The sequence below is a fragment of the Hipposideros armiger genome, unplaced genomic scaffold, assembly GCF_001890085.2.
Source record: "Hipposideros armiger isolate ML-2016 unplaced genomic scaffold, ASM189008v1 scaffold_380, whole genome shotgun sequence".
NCBI lineage: Eukaryota > Metazoa > Chordata > Mammalia > Chiroptera > Hipposideridae > Hipposideros > Hipposideros armiger.
In genome coordinates, this window is record NW_017731730.1 from 505,891 (window position 1) to 520,917 (window position 15,027).

General features: G+C 47.3%; 1 protein-coding gene across 3 annotated transcripts in view; it reads right to left on the reverse strand.

Annotated features, from left to right (window-relative positions):
- The window catches only part of SCN10A (sodium voltage-gated channel alpha subunit 10), a 75,524-nt gene that overhangs the window by 17,813 nt on the left and 42,684 nt on the right, over positions 1-15,027 (reverse strand). For 2 of the 3 annotated variants that reach the window (XM_019662733.1, XM_019662731.1), the window contains 6 exons: positions 10,323-10,682; positions 8,315-8,761; positions 6,800-6,940; positions 5,151-5,274; positions 4,017-4,171; positions 774-947 (listed from right to left, as the gene is read on the reverse strand). In XM_019662733.1, coding sequence (XP_019518278.1) covers positions 774-947; positions 4,017-4,171; positions 5,151-5,274; positions 6,800-6,940; positions 8,315-8,761; positions 10,323-10,682 — 1,401 coding nt within the window. The remainder of the gene's footprint in view (positions 1-773; positions 948-4,016; positions 4,172-5,150; positions 5,275-6,799; positions 6,941-8,314; positions 8,762-10,322; positions 10,683-15,027) is intronic. The other variant, XM_019662732.1, reaches the window with a different exon arrangement.

Here is a 15,027-nt window from a genome sequence, read left to right on the forward strand (position 1 = left end):
GGCTCTTAGGAGACTTTATGGATGATGATTTTCTCACAGCTTTGAGGAATCACAAGTCTAATGTGTGGGAGGCACTTGGTAAATCCCCTAATGCAGGGGTCAGTGGCCACAGGTTAGTGTGAATCTGACACATGAGCCCTAGTTATCACCTCTTCAAAGGGATCCACTGGGGAAAAGCCAGTGGTGTTAGCTCAGTGGTTCTCAATCCTGGCTGCACATTGGACATTTCCAGGCACTGTTACAAAATACTGATGCCTGGATCTCCCAGGCCCCCAACCCCAGGACCAGAAAGATCCAAATTTCTGGGAATAGTAGTGTCTGTTCATTGTATTTTAAAGAGCTGCCCAGGTGATTCTAGAGTGCAGCCTGGCTGAGAACCACTGAGTCAGCTGGTGAGCAGATCTGTGCTGTGCAGCCCTCAGCTCCCTAAGTCCAGAAGCTCTGCCCACGGATTCAAGGTCATAAGACCTTTGAGAGCCTCATGTGCCATCTTGCTTTAGATGTAAAATACAGAGGACAGTAAATGGTCTTTCTGGATGGAGGCCCAGGAGCTGAAGACTCACCTGAGGGTCACCACTGCGCCAGAATCATGTGCTACCTGCATCTTACCATTCACAGGTGTACAGAGCTATTCTCAGACCCCTTGCTAAGTGTTCAAGACTTTTCTTTGGAGTAGTCCTTGAGAGCCAGGCCTCCGAGCTTCCTTGCACGGCAGCAGCCATCAGTCAGAGGTGAGGCCCCCAAACCCCACATGTGCCCACTGAGACACTCACGTTCACAATGAGGAAGTCCAGCCAGCACCAGGCGTTGGTGAAGTACTTCTTGAAGCCGTAGGCCACCCACTTGAGCAGCATCTCCAGCACGAAGATAAATGTGAACACCCTGTCAGTGTACTCCAGCAAGGCCTTCACCGTGGGCTTCTCATCAAGGTAATAGTCTTCAAAGGCCTAGAAGCAAGGGAGCAGAATGGTAGATCGTCTAGACTCCTAGAACCGGGGCCCAGTGATGGGGAGCGACGCCCAGCACTGCCCTCAGCCCCTGGGAGAGCTCTGGTAACCAGCTTGCCTGTATTACTTCTTTTTCTCTGCTCTAGGGAGGTCAGGTGGGATAGTGGTAGAGGCAGTGTGAGCTACCAACAAGGCCTCCCTCAGAGCCGATGCAGACATGCAGCTCTGCTTATCCTTTGCAGGGGAACTGAATGCAAGTGAGAAAGAAAACCTTGAATTGGATTTTGGAAGCGAACCAAAGGGATGCTTACTGTGACTTGGTTGAAAAGCAAAAGCATCAAAGGGTGTACACAGGCAGTTCACAAAAATGAAAGTGAGAGTCGCAGATGAACTTGTGAAAAAGAATGCTCTGTCTCACTGGTAATCAAGGAAATGCAAATGAAAAGAAGAGGCCATGTTTCTTTAGCCGGTTGGTGAAGGTGAAAAAGAACAGGGATCCCCAGTGTTGCTGTGGCTGCGGGGAACAGCCTTCTCTCCTATATGGCCGGGGGGGAGTGAAAACCAGTTCAGTCTTTTGGGAAGCCAATTTGGTAATACGACTCAAAGGTTTTAGAAACCCAGCAACTCTGCCATCAAGAACTTATCCTAAGGACACTACAGGTTGTGGGTGTTCTGATCCAGTTTAAGGGGCCAGTGTGCCCATCCCCCAGCTGCTGTGACTATTGGCTGCTAACAGTTCCTGAATGCCCCAGTTGTCTGAGGACGTCCCTGGGCTGAAGGGAACTGCTGCTACCTTAGGAGGTTATTGCCCCCCTCTAGTGTCACTGCAGGAGCCAGTGACACTGTGGGGTAAAAAGGCTTCAGGGTGGGACAGCTCTGTGACGCCCTTTGTGCCAGAGCTCCCGTGGGATTAGCCTCAGCTGGACTTCATCAGAACCCATGTCTTTTCCTGGCTCCTTTCCCTGTTCTCTCTTGCTTCCCTCACAGGCTCCATCTCAGAGCACACTCCCTACAAACTACATAAGAGTCCATTCTTCCGGTTCTGCTTCTAGCCGGACCAGACAGGAAACAAGCCAATGTCTCCAGAGGCATACACCACATAGGCTCTTCAATGCTTATTAGAAGTGAACATAGGGATTACTTAAATCAGTTACGGCACACTCCTGGGATAGGATACATGGCCACCATTAAATGAGATACGAGGAGCATATGTCCTGAGAAAATTAACTGAGAAATTACAGAATGCATAATTATGGTTTCAGTTGTGTAACGTTTGTGTATGACATGCATAAGAAAGATGGGAAGGAAGTGTACCAAATGTTTTCAAAGTGGGATTCTCTGAGTGATAGGAAAATGGGTGATATTTTTTCTTTGCATCTTCCCATAATTTTTAAGGTTTTTTTTTTTTGCACTTGACTTTGTCAGATGAAAACTCATGTTATGTTTTAAAAAGTACTCAAAGTAAAAGCATAAGGAGGGCTAAATTTGGTGCCAGCCTGTTCGGTCCCTTGGGGAAGGAGAGGAGGAGAAGCGCTTTCGGGGCAGGATCTGAGCTCCCTGCTGGGAGGGAGCGGGGAGCAGCTGGGGTGTGTGGAGAAGAGAAACGAGGAGAGAAGGCCCATGGGGGAAGACATGAACCAAGGAGGTAATGACGGAAGTACCTAGTCAACAGCAAGCGTGGTTAATATTTTCAAGGAGGACAGAACGGAGGGAAGGGTAGATGTGGAAAAAGCACAGCCTCTTCCTGCCCTGCAATGTGGCCTCTGCACCCAGCACTGTACAGAGACTGCTGTTCCAGGTGGACAGTCACTGCCCTGCGCCGGGGCAACGGGCACCTTCAGATTCTTCCACTCCCTCTCCCCTCACCCAACATGGCAGACCAGCCCTGGTCCGTGAACCTCTCTTCTTCCTCAGCTTAGTGCCATTGCTGGCCTGATTCTCCTCCCACCTCTCAGATCATGCCTTCTCATCTGCCTTTGCTCCTCCCTAAGTCTAAAGCTGCAACACTGAGCGATTCTGGCACCCTTCCTGGGAAATCTGGCACTTAACTGGGTGCCTGAACATTCAGTAGAGTGTTTCTAGGAGTAAATGACATGTGAGGAGCAGGACAAGTGACAACACTTGGAGCCATGAACCAGGAGAGTGGGGCTCTGGTGCTCCCTTCAACTAATTAGCTGGGACCCCAGGCCAGTCCTTTTATGTCTTTGGGCTATGACCTCCTCATGCATAAAATGGGGACAACTGGGCATGAGTCCCTTCCTACGTTGATGTCTACCTTGGTCCATTGGAAGGGTTAGTTGAGATTGTGTAGTGACTCTAAGCCATACAGAGGGAAGCGTCCTTTTTTGTCCTACAAAGCTGGGGATTCAGCAAGGGGCTCGGGAAGTGTCTCCTGACTCAGAATCTCTTTTCCTGCAAGGCCTTGTTATTCTACCTCTGGACCAGCAGCTTCGGTGTCACCTGGGAGCTTGTCGGAAATGCAAATTCTCAGGCCCCAACCCAGATCTACTGCATGAGAAATGGCATTTTAACAAGCTCCTCGGGGGATTAAAATTTGGGAAGTGCTGTTGTTAACGATTTGCTGTGAGCTTTGAATGAGCAGTAGTAGTATTTGTTAAACGGCTTGATAAGACAAGGAAGGGTGGGCCTCTTTGTATCGGGCCTTCAGAAAAGGCCGGCGTGTTTGGGAGGTCAGAGGGTGGCAAGTCGGGGGCTTTGGGATCAAACGAGAACAAAGTTAGGCTTTGCTGCTGACGAGCTGGGTGACCTTGGACAAGTCCCTTAAGCCCTGCAAGAGTCTGTTTCCCCATCTAGAGAGTGGGGTGCATATACTAACCTTCTGAAATACTTGCAGCCAGGTTTAGCAGGCCGAGGCATGGGCACCTGAAGCACTATCATGCCTTGCTGCTAACAGGAGCCCATGTGCTGGGCTGCAGCTCTCCTTCCAGCCACAGGTTGAGGACTTTTATCCCAAGAGTCAAGGGAAGCCACCAATGCAGCTCCAGGGCCTTTGGATTGTGGGAGACCCCATGTGAGGGCACTGGGGCAGGGATGCCACTTTCCACTTACCAGAGACCCACTGCTGAGCAGGATCATGAAGATGATGAAGCTCTCAAACCAGCTGTGCTCCACGATGCGGTAGCAGGTCTTGCGCACCTGCCAGCCATCGGCCCATGGAAACTCGGTGGTATTCACTTTGCAGCAGGGGCAGCGACGAATGCAGCCTGTGGGGAGAGGTGAATGATGGTGAGTGATATTCCACTGGGAAAGGGGGGGCATTTTTGCCTCAGCCTGGCGGGGAGAGCACTCTGCTGGGAAAACCACTTGCCATCCCTTTGGAAAGAATTCTTTCCTGGAATCTGAGAGAAGGGGGGTCCCTTTCAGGCTGCCTCTCAATCCTGCCCTCAGGTGTTCCTCTCCACCACGGGTCTTGCCCACTCTCATGTCCCCAACCATCTTCCTTCTTCCAGATACCAGTGGTCCCTGTCCTTATGTCCACCCATCTCGAGAAGCCTGATCCACCACGTGGCCAGCGCCTGGTGGGTGGTATCTGAGGGGCTACGCCCTGAGCCTGTGCTGAACTGAGGGGCTACCATGTGGCTGGATTGGGACCTGGGCCCAGCCCAGCCCAGCTCAGGGTCATGTGGAACTGGAAACTGGAAGTGTTTTTTGGTTTTTTTTTTAACTAATATTTTTATTATTGAGGCCACAATTTCATTGTGTGAACTATATGTTTATTCATTTATTGCACAAATATTTATTGAGAACATAGTGTACCTCATTGTTCTAAATATTGAGGAAGAAGAAGAGTAAGATGCAGTTTCTGCCTTCAAGAGTTACACAAAAGACACATCATGGCCCGCCTCTGGGTCATGATTCTTTTTCTCTTTTCAACCTCAGGAACCTGGTTTATTACTGAGTGAGGTGTTTTCAAGGGTGATGAGGAGGGCACGGCACCTGTCTGTTGTGTCTGATATGGCATGAGATGCAGACCTCATCTCTCAGCTGCTGAGAGTTGTGGCGTTTGTGTTTGAGGCTGGTCCCTCAAGCCTGGGAGTGAAGCAGCAAGGCGCCATGTTTGTCTATCTCCTGTGGACCCCAGGCCAGGGCTCGGGACACAGAGGTGCCCCGATGAGTGTTTGTTGAACTGGATTCTGGCACTAATTAATGTCAGTGTGACGAGGCCTGTGGCCACCACATTACCTTCGGTGAAGCAGTCATCTGGTTCGTCAAGGTCATCCGCCAGCTCAGGAATTTTCCTCAGGATCTCCTCAGGGTCCAGACAGTCCACTGTGCTGCCTTCTGAGGAGCTTGTGTCACCTACTCCCTGCAGGGCAGAAGCCCAGGGCAGTGAACTCAGCTCTTTGAGGGGCCCAGTGAATCTGCTCACGGCCACTGCATGTCCGACTGGCCAAGAGCTCCAAGATACAGGCGTCCCTCATGTGTTTGGTACCTCGCCAGCTGAGGCCCAGGGTGGTGATGCTCTCTGTGGAGCCCCAGAGGTTTAGCTATGCGAGGCTTTAAACCTCCAGACCCCTGATGGAGTGCTGGCGATGGCCCGAGACACCATAATTACACCCATAAAGACTCTGAGCATTCACTAGGCTTGAATATTTAATCATGGAGCAATGCTGCAGGGGCCCGGCTGCCCTCCTGGCAGCTCCAGCCCTGTAATGTCTCCAGATGAATTCAATTAGGAGCCGAAGCTGCTCTCATATTAGTAAACCTGATAGCTTGGCTAATGGACCCAAATGGTAGGGTGCGTCCCCATCTGTCACTGTCAGGCCCCTCCCTGCCTGGCCAGGGTCATGAACCAAACCAAACAAAACAAAACCCCCAAACAAAACATAACCAATATCTAGCAGTTGTGTACTGAAAACATGAGTCGAGAAAACGCGCCAGGAGAGTCCTTAGAAAGCTCAGCAGAAAACATGACATCCACGGGTAGAAGGTGGCAACTCTCCCCTAGCTGGAACCAAGTGGCTTGTGTTGACCCAGGGCCCCCAGATCCCCTCTCAGCCCGCCCTCTTATCTTACCCTGCTGCCGTCAGCCTTGCCCAGGGGCACACAGCCAGTGGCCACATTCCTGAGGCTGAAGGGCTCGATAACTTTGGGGGTGAATGGTGTCTTCCTTATCTTTGCCTCGCTCAGTGCCTGTCACAGCGTCAGCACTCGCTGGCTAGGTGTCAAGTTAGAGCTCTGATTTTAATAAAGATGCTAAAATCTTTATAGACACCTCTTTCTCTATAGCCGGTTTCCTCCAAAGATTTGTAATGAAACCACCAAGTTTATTTTTACCTCTTATAAGACATTCCTAAACCCAGGCTCTCCTTCCTGCTCAGTCTGTGTAAGGCTGTCAGTACACTACTCAGTACAGACAGAATGCTTTTGGCTAGAGAATATGGCGTGGACAAAAGAAAGCAGGGGCGGGGAGTCACAGGGAAGACTTTCACCCACGAGCAACTCTGACTTTTATCTGCTGGCTTGGAAAGATTGAAACTTTCTCTCTGCATTGTCTTTTGTTTCCTTTTTTCTTGGCTGTCATTTTCTGGGCACTTATTCCATTTCAGGCAGGAGCTAGACATTTGACAAGCAGCATCTCATTTAAGCTTCAAAAGAATGCTACCAACTAGACATTACCATTCAGATTCATAGATGAAGTCACAGAGGCTCAGAGAGATTGAGGAACTGCTCGTGGGTCCCGCCAGCTTGTGGAGCCTCACTCTTGGTGCTGAAATTATGCTGATTGGCCCAGGGGTTAGGAGGGACTTTATTCCCGGGGTGTGACATGAGGCTATGCGGTTGAGTGCAGTCCAGAATACCCCACCTCTCCAGGAAGCTCACATACCTACCTCTGCAGGGGCCTGAGGAGCAACCTCATCTTTCCACTTCTCACCCAGGTATGGAGCCAGGTCCTCAGAGGACATTCCAGAACCTGGGCTCCTGGGTGCCAGGTGGTCCTCACACCTCCTGATTTGCTGCAGCTGCTCCTGCTAGTGAGAGAGGGTCCCAACTGGTTACCTCTTCCCACCCTCAGCCAACCACTTCTAAATTTGAAGAGATCTTGCACCTCATAGTCTGCCAGGGCTAAGGACCTAATTTAATACATGCAACCAGCGTACATACATACACTTGTGTGAAGTGAGTGTAGAACTCTATAGCCTGTTAGATCAGTTTAACTCTTGGCTTCATTACTTACAAGCTGTGTGACCTTAGGCGTGTTATTTAACCTCTCTGATCTTCATTTTTCCCATCTGCAGAATTGAGAAGGCAAGATCTACTTCATTCAGTTATTTTTATGACTAAATATGTTAATGCTTATAAAACACTTAGCATGAAGTACGTGGCTCAATAGATGTTAGCCATGACTATAATTTCTTGTCCAGATGTCAGAGTGGTAGTGGACTTGGCCATCTGGAGTCCCCCGAGAAACCAAAAGTAACTGAAAATACCTTTGAGTGGAGACAGCCATCACAGAGTTCACGTCCTTTACTCTGGGGATGGTGAGGGCCTACCCTTGGCTGTCACCCAGACAAAGACATGTAAAATATGGCAGCTGATAACAGCGGCTGCTAGAACACAGGAAAAGTGACAGCTGCAGGGGAAGAAGGCTATGGAAGAGCTAAGATTCAAAGCACAGCTGTCTAAGGCCACTTAGTGGCCTGGCCAGCAGCCCTGCATGTCCCTGGGCCCCAAAAGGATCTCTACCTTCCCATATTGTGCAGAAGTGCGTGCCCTAGTCATTGGGAAGAGGTTAACGAGCGTTGATAAATTAGCTTAAAGTAGTAGGGACTTGTGCAAAGTATTTAAAAATATATATTACCAAAAGGCTGAAATGTGCTTTAAATTCTTTGGTGCCAAAAGGAACAAATGCCATTTCCCTGTGACATCCCTTGTAGAGAAAAGCTGAATAAATGAGTCACAATGATTAGGACTCCTTAGGCTCCTGGTGAAGACTAGAGGAGCCTCTTGCTCTAGGACAACATCCTGTTCTTAGAGGAATCTCATTAGCATCTCAGGCGCAGAGCCTGGGTTTGGCTGAGCAAAAGGGGCAGTGGTGTGAAAGACAATCCCAAGGACCTCAAAGTGGCCTGGGGCTCAAGGCTGCCCCTGCTCCCTGCTTGTTGGGGGAATTCTGACTCTTTCTTTTAGGTGCTCAAATGCCACCGTCTCTGGAAAGTTTGGCATGGCTTTTACTTCCTTATATCAAGGGTTCCCCTACCTAGCTTGCCTGGGGCTCCTCAAGGCTGTGCCATCCCTGATTTTGGAAAATCTCTTTATCATAATTTCCCACTCCCCTCCTTGCTATCATTCCCATCTGGAGGCCCCTCCCTGCCTGCATGGCTGTCCCATGGGAGACCGCTCACCTGCCTCTGTGGGATCACTTCCTGCTGGGAGCTCTGAGCATCCTCCTCCTCCTCATCCTCTAAGTCATCAAGGTCAGATTCACCCTCGGCAATGGGCACAGAGACCCATATGTTAGGATTGGTGATGAAGTCACTGTGGTCATCTCTGGGGCCTCTGGGAACCGAGGGCCCTCCAGAGCTTGCCATGGCTGAGTCAGCAGCAATGTGGTTCTCAGCATTGGAGCTGGAGTGTGGGATCTTCACCACCAGTTGGGGTTCCGCTTTGGTCCGGGGAAGCAGGCAGGGCCTGTGAAAGTAGCTGCGAAGGGCCTTCATGATGCGATGGGCAAATGCCTGGATCCGTGCCAGGGCCACCTGCAGGTTGTTCATCTCCCCATCATCCTCTGGGGCTGTGAGGTTGTCGGCACTGAAGGAGTTCAGCAGCAGGGCGATGAACAGGTTGAGCACCTGAAGAGAAGGGGTGGAAGAGAAGATCGCTCATTCAAGAGCTGAGCCCGTCCATGGCGTCTCAGGTCGGCAGCTGGATGGCAGGACAGCCACACCTGGGCCTCTCCATGCATTCCCAGGATGCTTTCCCTATCGGGGGAATGGGCCTTCTGAGAGCAACTGAAGGGGTCTCAGGGATGTCCCATGTGAGCTGCCTCATGTGGACAAAGTTTGGAATCACATTCTTCACCATAGAAGAGGGTCACCCCTGTTGGGCAAAGGGACATTCAGTGACAATGGGGAGGAGCAAGCATGGGTCTGCCCTGGGGACGCCCTCATCTGCCAAAGCCCTGGGTTCTGGTCCTCACTCTGGGATCCTGGGCACATCTCCTCAGTGCTTCCAAGGTCATGTTCTTCACCTGTCAGCACCGAGTGGGGAATTGCTACCTTTCGTGGTGATTGTGAAGAGGAAATGGCATACAGGATGTGAAAGTGTTCAGAGAGGCAAACCTCCTGCCCGAGAGTTAGGGGCCCCTGGGGCTCTGCAGGGATGGAGCGCTCAGCCTGGAAGAAAGGAATTTAGGCCAGCCCCTCACTCAGGGATGCGGGATGTCGGGGGAAGGCATCTAGCTCAGGTACCCAGGTGGGAAAGATTTTAAAGAGTGTGGATTTGTTAGTTCAGCTTTCCCTTGTCTGTAAAACTCTTATGGGAAATCATCTAAATTGGTTGACTTCCAGGGCAACGAGAAAGGGGCTCCTGGAAGTCCACGGTCCCCCTCCAGCCAGCCAGCGCTGCGAGAGCAAGGGGCCCCCAGAGCTAGAGAGGGTGGAGACACGCTGAGGGCGAGGAGCCAGGCTGGACAGAGAAGGGGTGCTAGGGCCGATCGGCGGGAAGGTCTTCAGAGGGGCTCTGCTCAAACCTGAGAGTGGGTTTTGTTCTTGTCACTGTGGTGTTGGATATTGCCCATGACCCAGCTTCCGTCTTTCATCTTGGCCCATAGTGCCCACGCCCTGCTCCTAGCTAGGACCTGTGTAGCTTGGAGAAGTCAGTCAGCTTTTATTCCCCTGAAGAAAAATATGTTCTGAAACCCCCTGGAGTGGAAAAGGAAAATTTCCCTTCAACACTAACAACTGTCATTTGTTGAGTTCCTGCCATAGCCCAGACACTGCACTAAGCAATTTGCATATGTCATCTCCTATAATTTAATTCTCCCAGTTATCCCATGAGCAAGCATTATTTTCTTGATGTTAAGGAAATTAGAGCTCGGGGAGATTGTCTCTTGTGCTGGGTCAGCTAGGTTTACGAGCGGTGGAGCCGGGATTCTAAACCAGGTCTTTCCTTCTCTACCGTATGTGCTCATTCTCGCCGCCGGGACAGTTCTCACAATGGGTCCCACATGACTTTGCCAAGTTTGAAAGCTTTCCAATCCAGGAGGTCCAATACGGGCCTCCTAAAAATGTGCAATGTCAAAGCTTTTCAGGATAACCTGGATGCCTCCTCTGTTGCCCAGGAGACCGTGCAGTGCGGGGTGGGGTGGGGGTGGGCAGGGAGTGGGGGCAGGGGGCAGGTGTCTGCACTCACCACCAGATTCCCCAGCACCATCACCGTCAAGAAAAGGATGAGGCATATGGATTTCTGGCCAACCTCCATGCAGGCCCACATGTTCTCAATCCACTCCCCACAGAGGATCCGGAAGATGATGAGGAAGGAGTGGAAGAAGTCGTTCATGTGCCAGCGGGGCAAGTTTTCACATGGCATGGAGATATTGTACCGGCGGCTGCAGTAGTTTTCCCCAAGGAGCTGCTTGCCAACCAGAGCGAAGATAAAGACAATGATGGCCAGGATGAAGGTGAGGTTGCCCAGCGCCCCCACCGAGTTTCCGATGATCTTGATGAGTGTGTTCAAGGTTGGCCAGGACTTGGCCAGCTTGAGGACCCGCAGCTGCCGAGAAACAGAGACTGGGTCAGGGCCTGGGGCTGCTCTCATCACCTCTCATCTCAAACCTTGGCCGGAAACCAAAGGCCTGGGAAAAACCCGAGGAGCTCATCCCATTCAGGTGGGGTGCGCCCAGGAAGGTGCTTTCAGAGACCTCGCTTCTTATGTCATCAGTTACTCAAACAGTCCTCTAGGGTCCCAACATATTAATGTGCTTCACTGACTGTGGCAAAGTCAGGGGTCTTATACTGGGGCAGGGACCTTGCCATAGGTGCTCTGTTCTGCAGCCACAGGCCTCCTGAATGGGGGCCTTTTCTGTGAGGCGGGGAGTAGGGTATGATGGAGCTCACAAATAAATGAGAACAGCCCATTTTCATCCTGAAGAGGGCCTAGCCTCCTGCAGCTCTCTTAAGGCATTTCTCATCTTGGGGCCATGGACATCTGTTGCCTCCATCAGCTCTGAAATGGCAAGTAGCTATGATTTCATGGACCCAGCATTCATTGACCCATATGTGCATTGAATTGACCAACCAAACTGCCCACCTTATTGAATGCCAGCCACACACGTGCATGGCACTGTGCTAGCCTGGGAGGTGTGTAGAGAAAGGCTCCTGCCCTCACGGAACTAATGGTTTAGTTACAGACACAAGGCAAAGACCCCAAAAGTCTTCATTGTACACCTCAACATGCTAAGTCCCACAAGAGAGCAAAAGCACCATGTATAACAAATGTATAAACATTTTAAAAGTACATTTGTGTGGTTGTCTAATTTGTTAGGAGGAAATAGCTGGGCTCAGCTGGCCTGGGGTGTTTATGGAGCACCCACAAAGAGCCGGGCTCTGGATCAGGTGCTGGGACGCAGTGTGGAACCGAGCAGTGCAGCAAGTTTTATCACCCACACAGCAGTAAGTCCCAAGGGAGGTGCTTCAATCCTCTTATACAGGAAGTTCCATATCTGCTTCTCTTAGACACAATCTGGAAGGTATTTTCCTCATACTGGAAACAGAGCTCAAAACACACAATTCTATGGACTGGACGTAGAGGCAGCTGATAAACACTAATAAAAACTGAGTGTTAGTAATAGATGGAGCCCTTTTGTGGAGGGTGTTGGGGGAATGCAAAGTTTTCTTAGCAACATGATTGATGTTTCCATTCTCACAGTAAACTCTGGAGTAGGGCCCTAACACAGGGTGACAGCCACCCAACACAGCACAGAGTCTGTGGGGCCTGACAAAGAGGGGACACATGGGCAAAAAGACCAGGCATTGACTCTTGCCTTAATCACACCTGGCTAGTGGTTTCCACTGGTTCCTTAGTTAGTTGGTGTGTGTGTGTGTGTGTGTGTGTGTGTGTGTGTGTGTGTGTGTGTGGTGAGAGTTTAGAAATACAGATGACCCTTGAACAACATGGTGGTTAGAGGCACCAACCTCTTATGCAATTGAAAATACACATATAATTTTCGACTCCCCTAAAACTTAACTACTGATATCCTACTGTTGACTGGAAGCCTTACCACTAACATAAATAGTCAATTAACACATATATTTTGTATGTTATATTATATACTATATTATTAGAATAAAATAAATTAGATAAAAGAAAATATCATTAAGAAAATCATAAGAGAAAATACATTTACAGTACTTATTGAAAACCATTCTCACATAAGTGGACCCCCCACAGTTCAAACCCATGTTGTTCAAGGATCAACTGTATTAGAATTCCCTTACAGTAGTTTATTGCCATAGTTAAGCTTGTACTAAACTGTAAGCAAATTGTATATAATTTTCATTATAGGACATGAACTGAGTCATTCTTTTGTTGTCTTTATAAAGGGCAGGAAAACAGAATCCCTTCACAGGCTGTTCCAGAGATATCTGGGCTTGGGGGACCCTACTGTTCGTCAGTCAGTCAACAAACATTCACAGAGTATCTGCTGCTGAATTGTAGTGCCCCCAAATGACCTGGCTGGCTCCTGCTGATACCTAGAATGAATGGTCCAGGAGAGCAGCCCCACCTGCATCCATGTAGTCCTTGACCTTCACCTCCACCCTTGTCCAACTGCTCTCTGTAGTCTTTGCTCAGCTTAATATTACATCAAAATAATTACTTCATATTACCATAGATAATTTATAAGCTATTGCTTTTAGTAGCTGCTGAATATTCCTTCATGTTTAATTAACCATTTCTCTACTTAATCTCATAATTAATACAAAATTTTCTATGTAGGGAGAAAGAGACTGGAAGGAAATAATCCAAGTTGGGAACACAGATATACTTGTATAGAAATATATGTAAATATTACAGGTAGTTGAGGTCATGTTATTTGGTTCTGGCTGATGGAATGGAGATGGAGCCAGAAATAACGTACACTATTTTCAGACCCAGCCATAAAACACCATGCACTTTCTCTTCTCTTTCCATGGCTTCCATAGACGCTACCCATTGAAGATGGTGAATTGAAATATCCTGAATCCCTGAGTCACTATTTGGAACAGACACTCCCAGCAGAGCTTTCCAACTAGCATGAAATGTGCTGTGAAACATAAATCTCAACTACGTTAACTCATCTATTTAGAGATGGTCACTGTTAACTAGTTGTAGGTATCTCGAGTAATGTAAAAACTAGTATATTGGAAAACGATGTTAACAAAAAAAGAAAAAAGGTGTTGCCATTTCAAAAACATCAAATGTGTGGCACTGGCTTGGTGACCCTGTGGTAGACAACGAGGAAACCAATAATAAGAAGGCTTAGAAAATGTTGACCTGTGCTGCTTGGCTTGCATAAGTGAGAAATAAACCTGTATTGGGTTAAGATGCTGAGTTTGGGGATTGTTTATACAACAGCTAGAATTATTCTTGTTGATTAAGTCATACAGCTTTTTATAACAAGATAAAATTAAAATAACACAATAGTAAGTTGGGAAGGGTAACACAGGAAAATTTGTCTTGGAGGAAGGTGAAGATTTTAGCTTTTTACTTTGATTACGTTAACTTCTCATGCTACAATTTCTAAGGTAACCACTCAGAGAATGAAAACAAGTATTTAGTTTTCAAACCAATCAAGGGGGAAATGGAACAAGGAAAAATAAACAATCCAAAATAAATCAAGAAGTTGGCGGGTGGGTGGAGGAAGAGAAAACAAACATACTTGAGCAGGTGAAGCAAATAGAAAACCCAAAATATAATGATAGACCCATATAAAAATATATCAATATTTACAAGATAAGTGGACTACATACTTTGGTTAAAAGATAAAGACTGGATTGTTAGAACTAAATAAGAATTTAAAATCTGACTATGCTGTTTACAAGAGACATATTTAAAAACCCTCAGGATATACAAAGGCTAGAAGTAAAAAGATGGGTAAAGCTATATGAGGCAAATTCTAAACCAAAAGAAAACATTATTGAATTAATACCAGGCAAGGGGATTTTTAAGGCAAAAAGCATTTAAAGGGATAAAGAAGGTCTACTCTCAACAATAAAGTTTCACTTTACTGGGAAGATATAACAACTTAAAATATGTATGCATTTAATAACACAGCCTCAAGATAGAACCATATGGAAAAATAGACAATGCCATAATCATAGTGGGAGATATTTTTATACACCACTCTCACAGTAATTGCTAGAACAAGCAGACAAAAATAAGCAGGGATATAGAATATTTGGACCACATAAAGAACTTTCTGTACTCAGTGGGTTATGCAGAGTATCGCACCCTACAACTGCAGAAGACACATTCTTTTTAAAAAGTGCATAAGGAAAATTTTCAATAAACTGAGCCAAAAGGAAATTATCAATAAATTTCAAAGCATTAAAATCATAGTGTATGTTCTTGGACTATAATACAATTAAGCTAGAAGTCAATGGAATGAAGATAACTAGAAATACCACAAATGTTTTGAATTTAAGATTCATGCATCTAATTAACCTTAGGGTCAAAGAATAAATCAAATTTGAAATTAGAAAATATTTAGAAGCAAACAATAAGGAAAATTCTACATCTCAAAGCAGTTCTTAGATGGAAATTGAAGTCTTAAATAAATATATTATAAAAGAAAATACAACACGTTGAAAATTCCATCTTAAGAAGTTAGAAAAGAATAAAATATGTAGAACAAAGGATGTAATTAAGATGCAGAGTTAATCAAAACAGAAAACATCAATGAAGTAGAGAGGATTAACCAGCTAAAAGTTGGTTCTTTGAAAAGACTAATTAAATTGAAGATCTTTGGCAAGACTAATGAAAAAAGATGAGAGAAGGCACAAATCACTATATTTTAAGAAAGAAAAAGGGAACGTAAGTACAGGTGATATAGACAACCCTTAAAATATAATAGCATAGC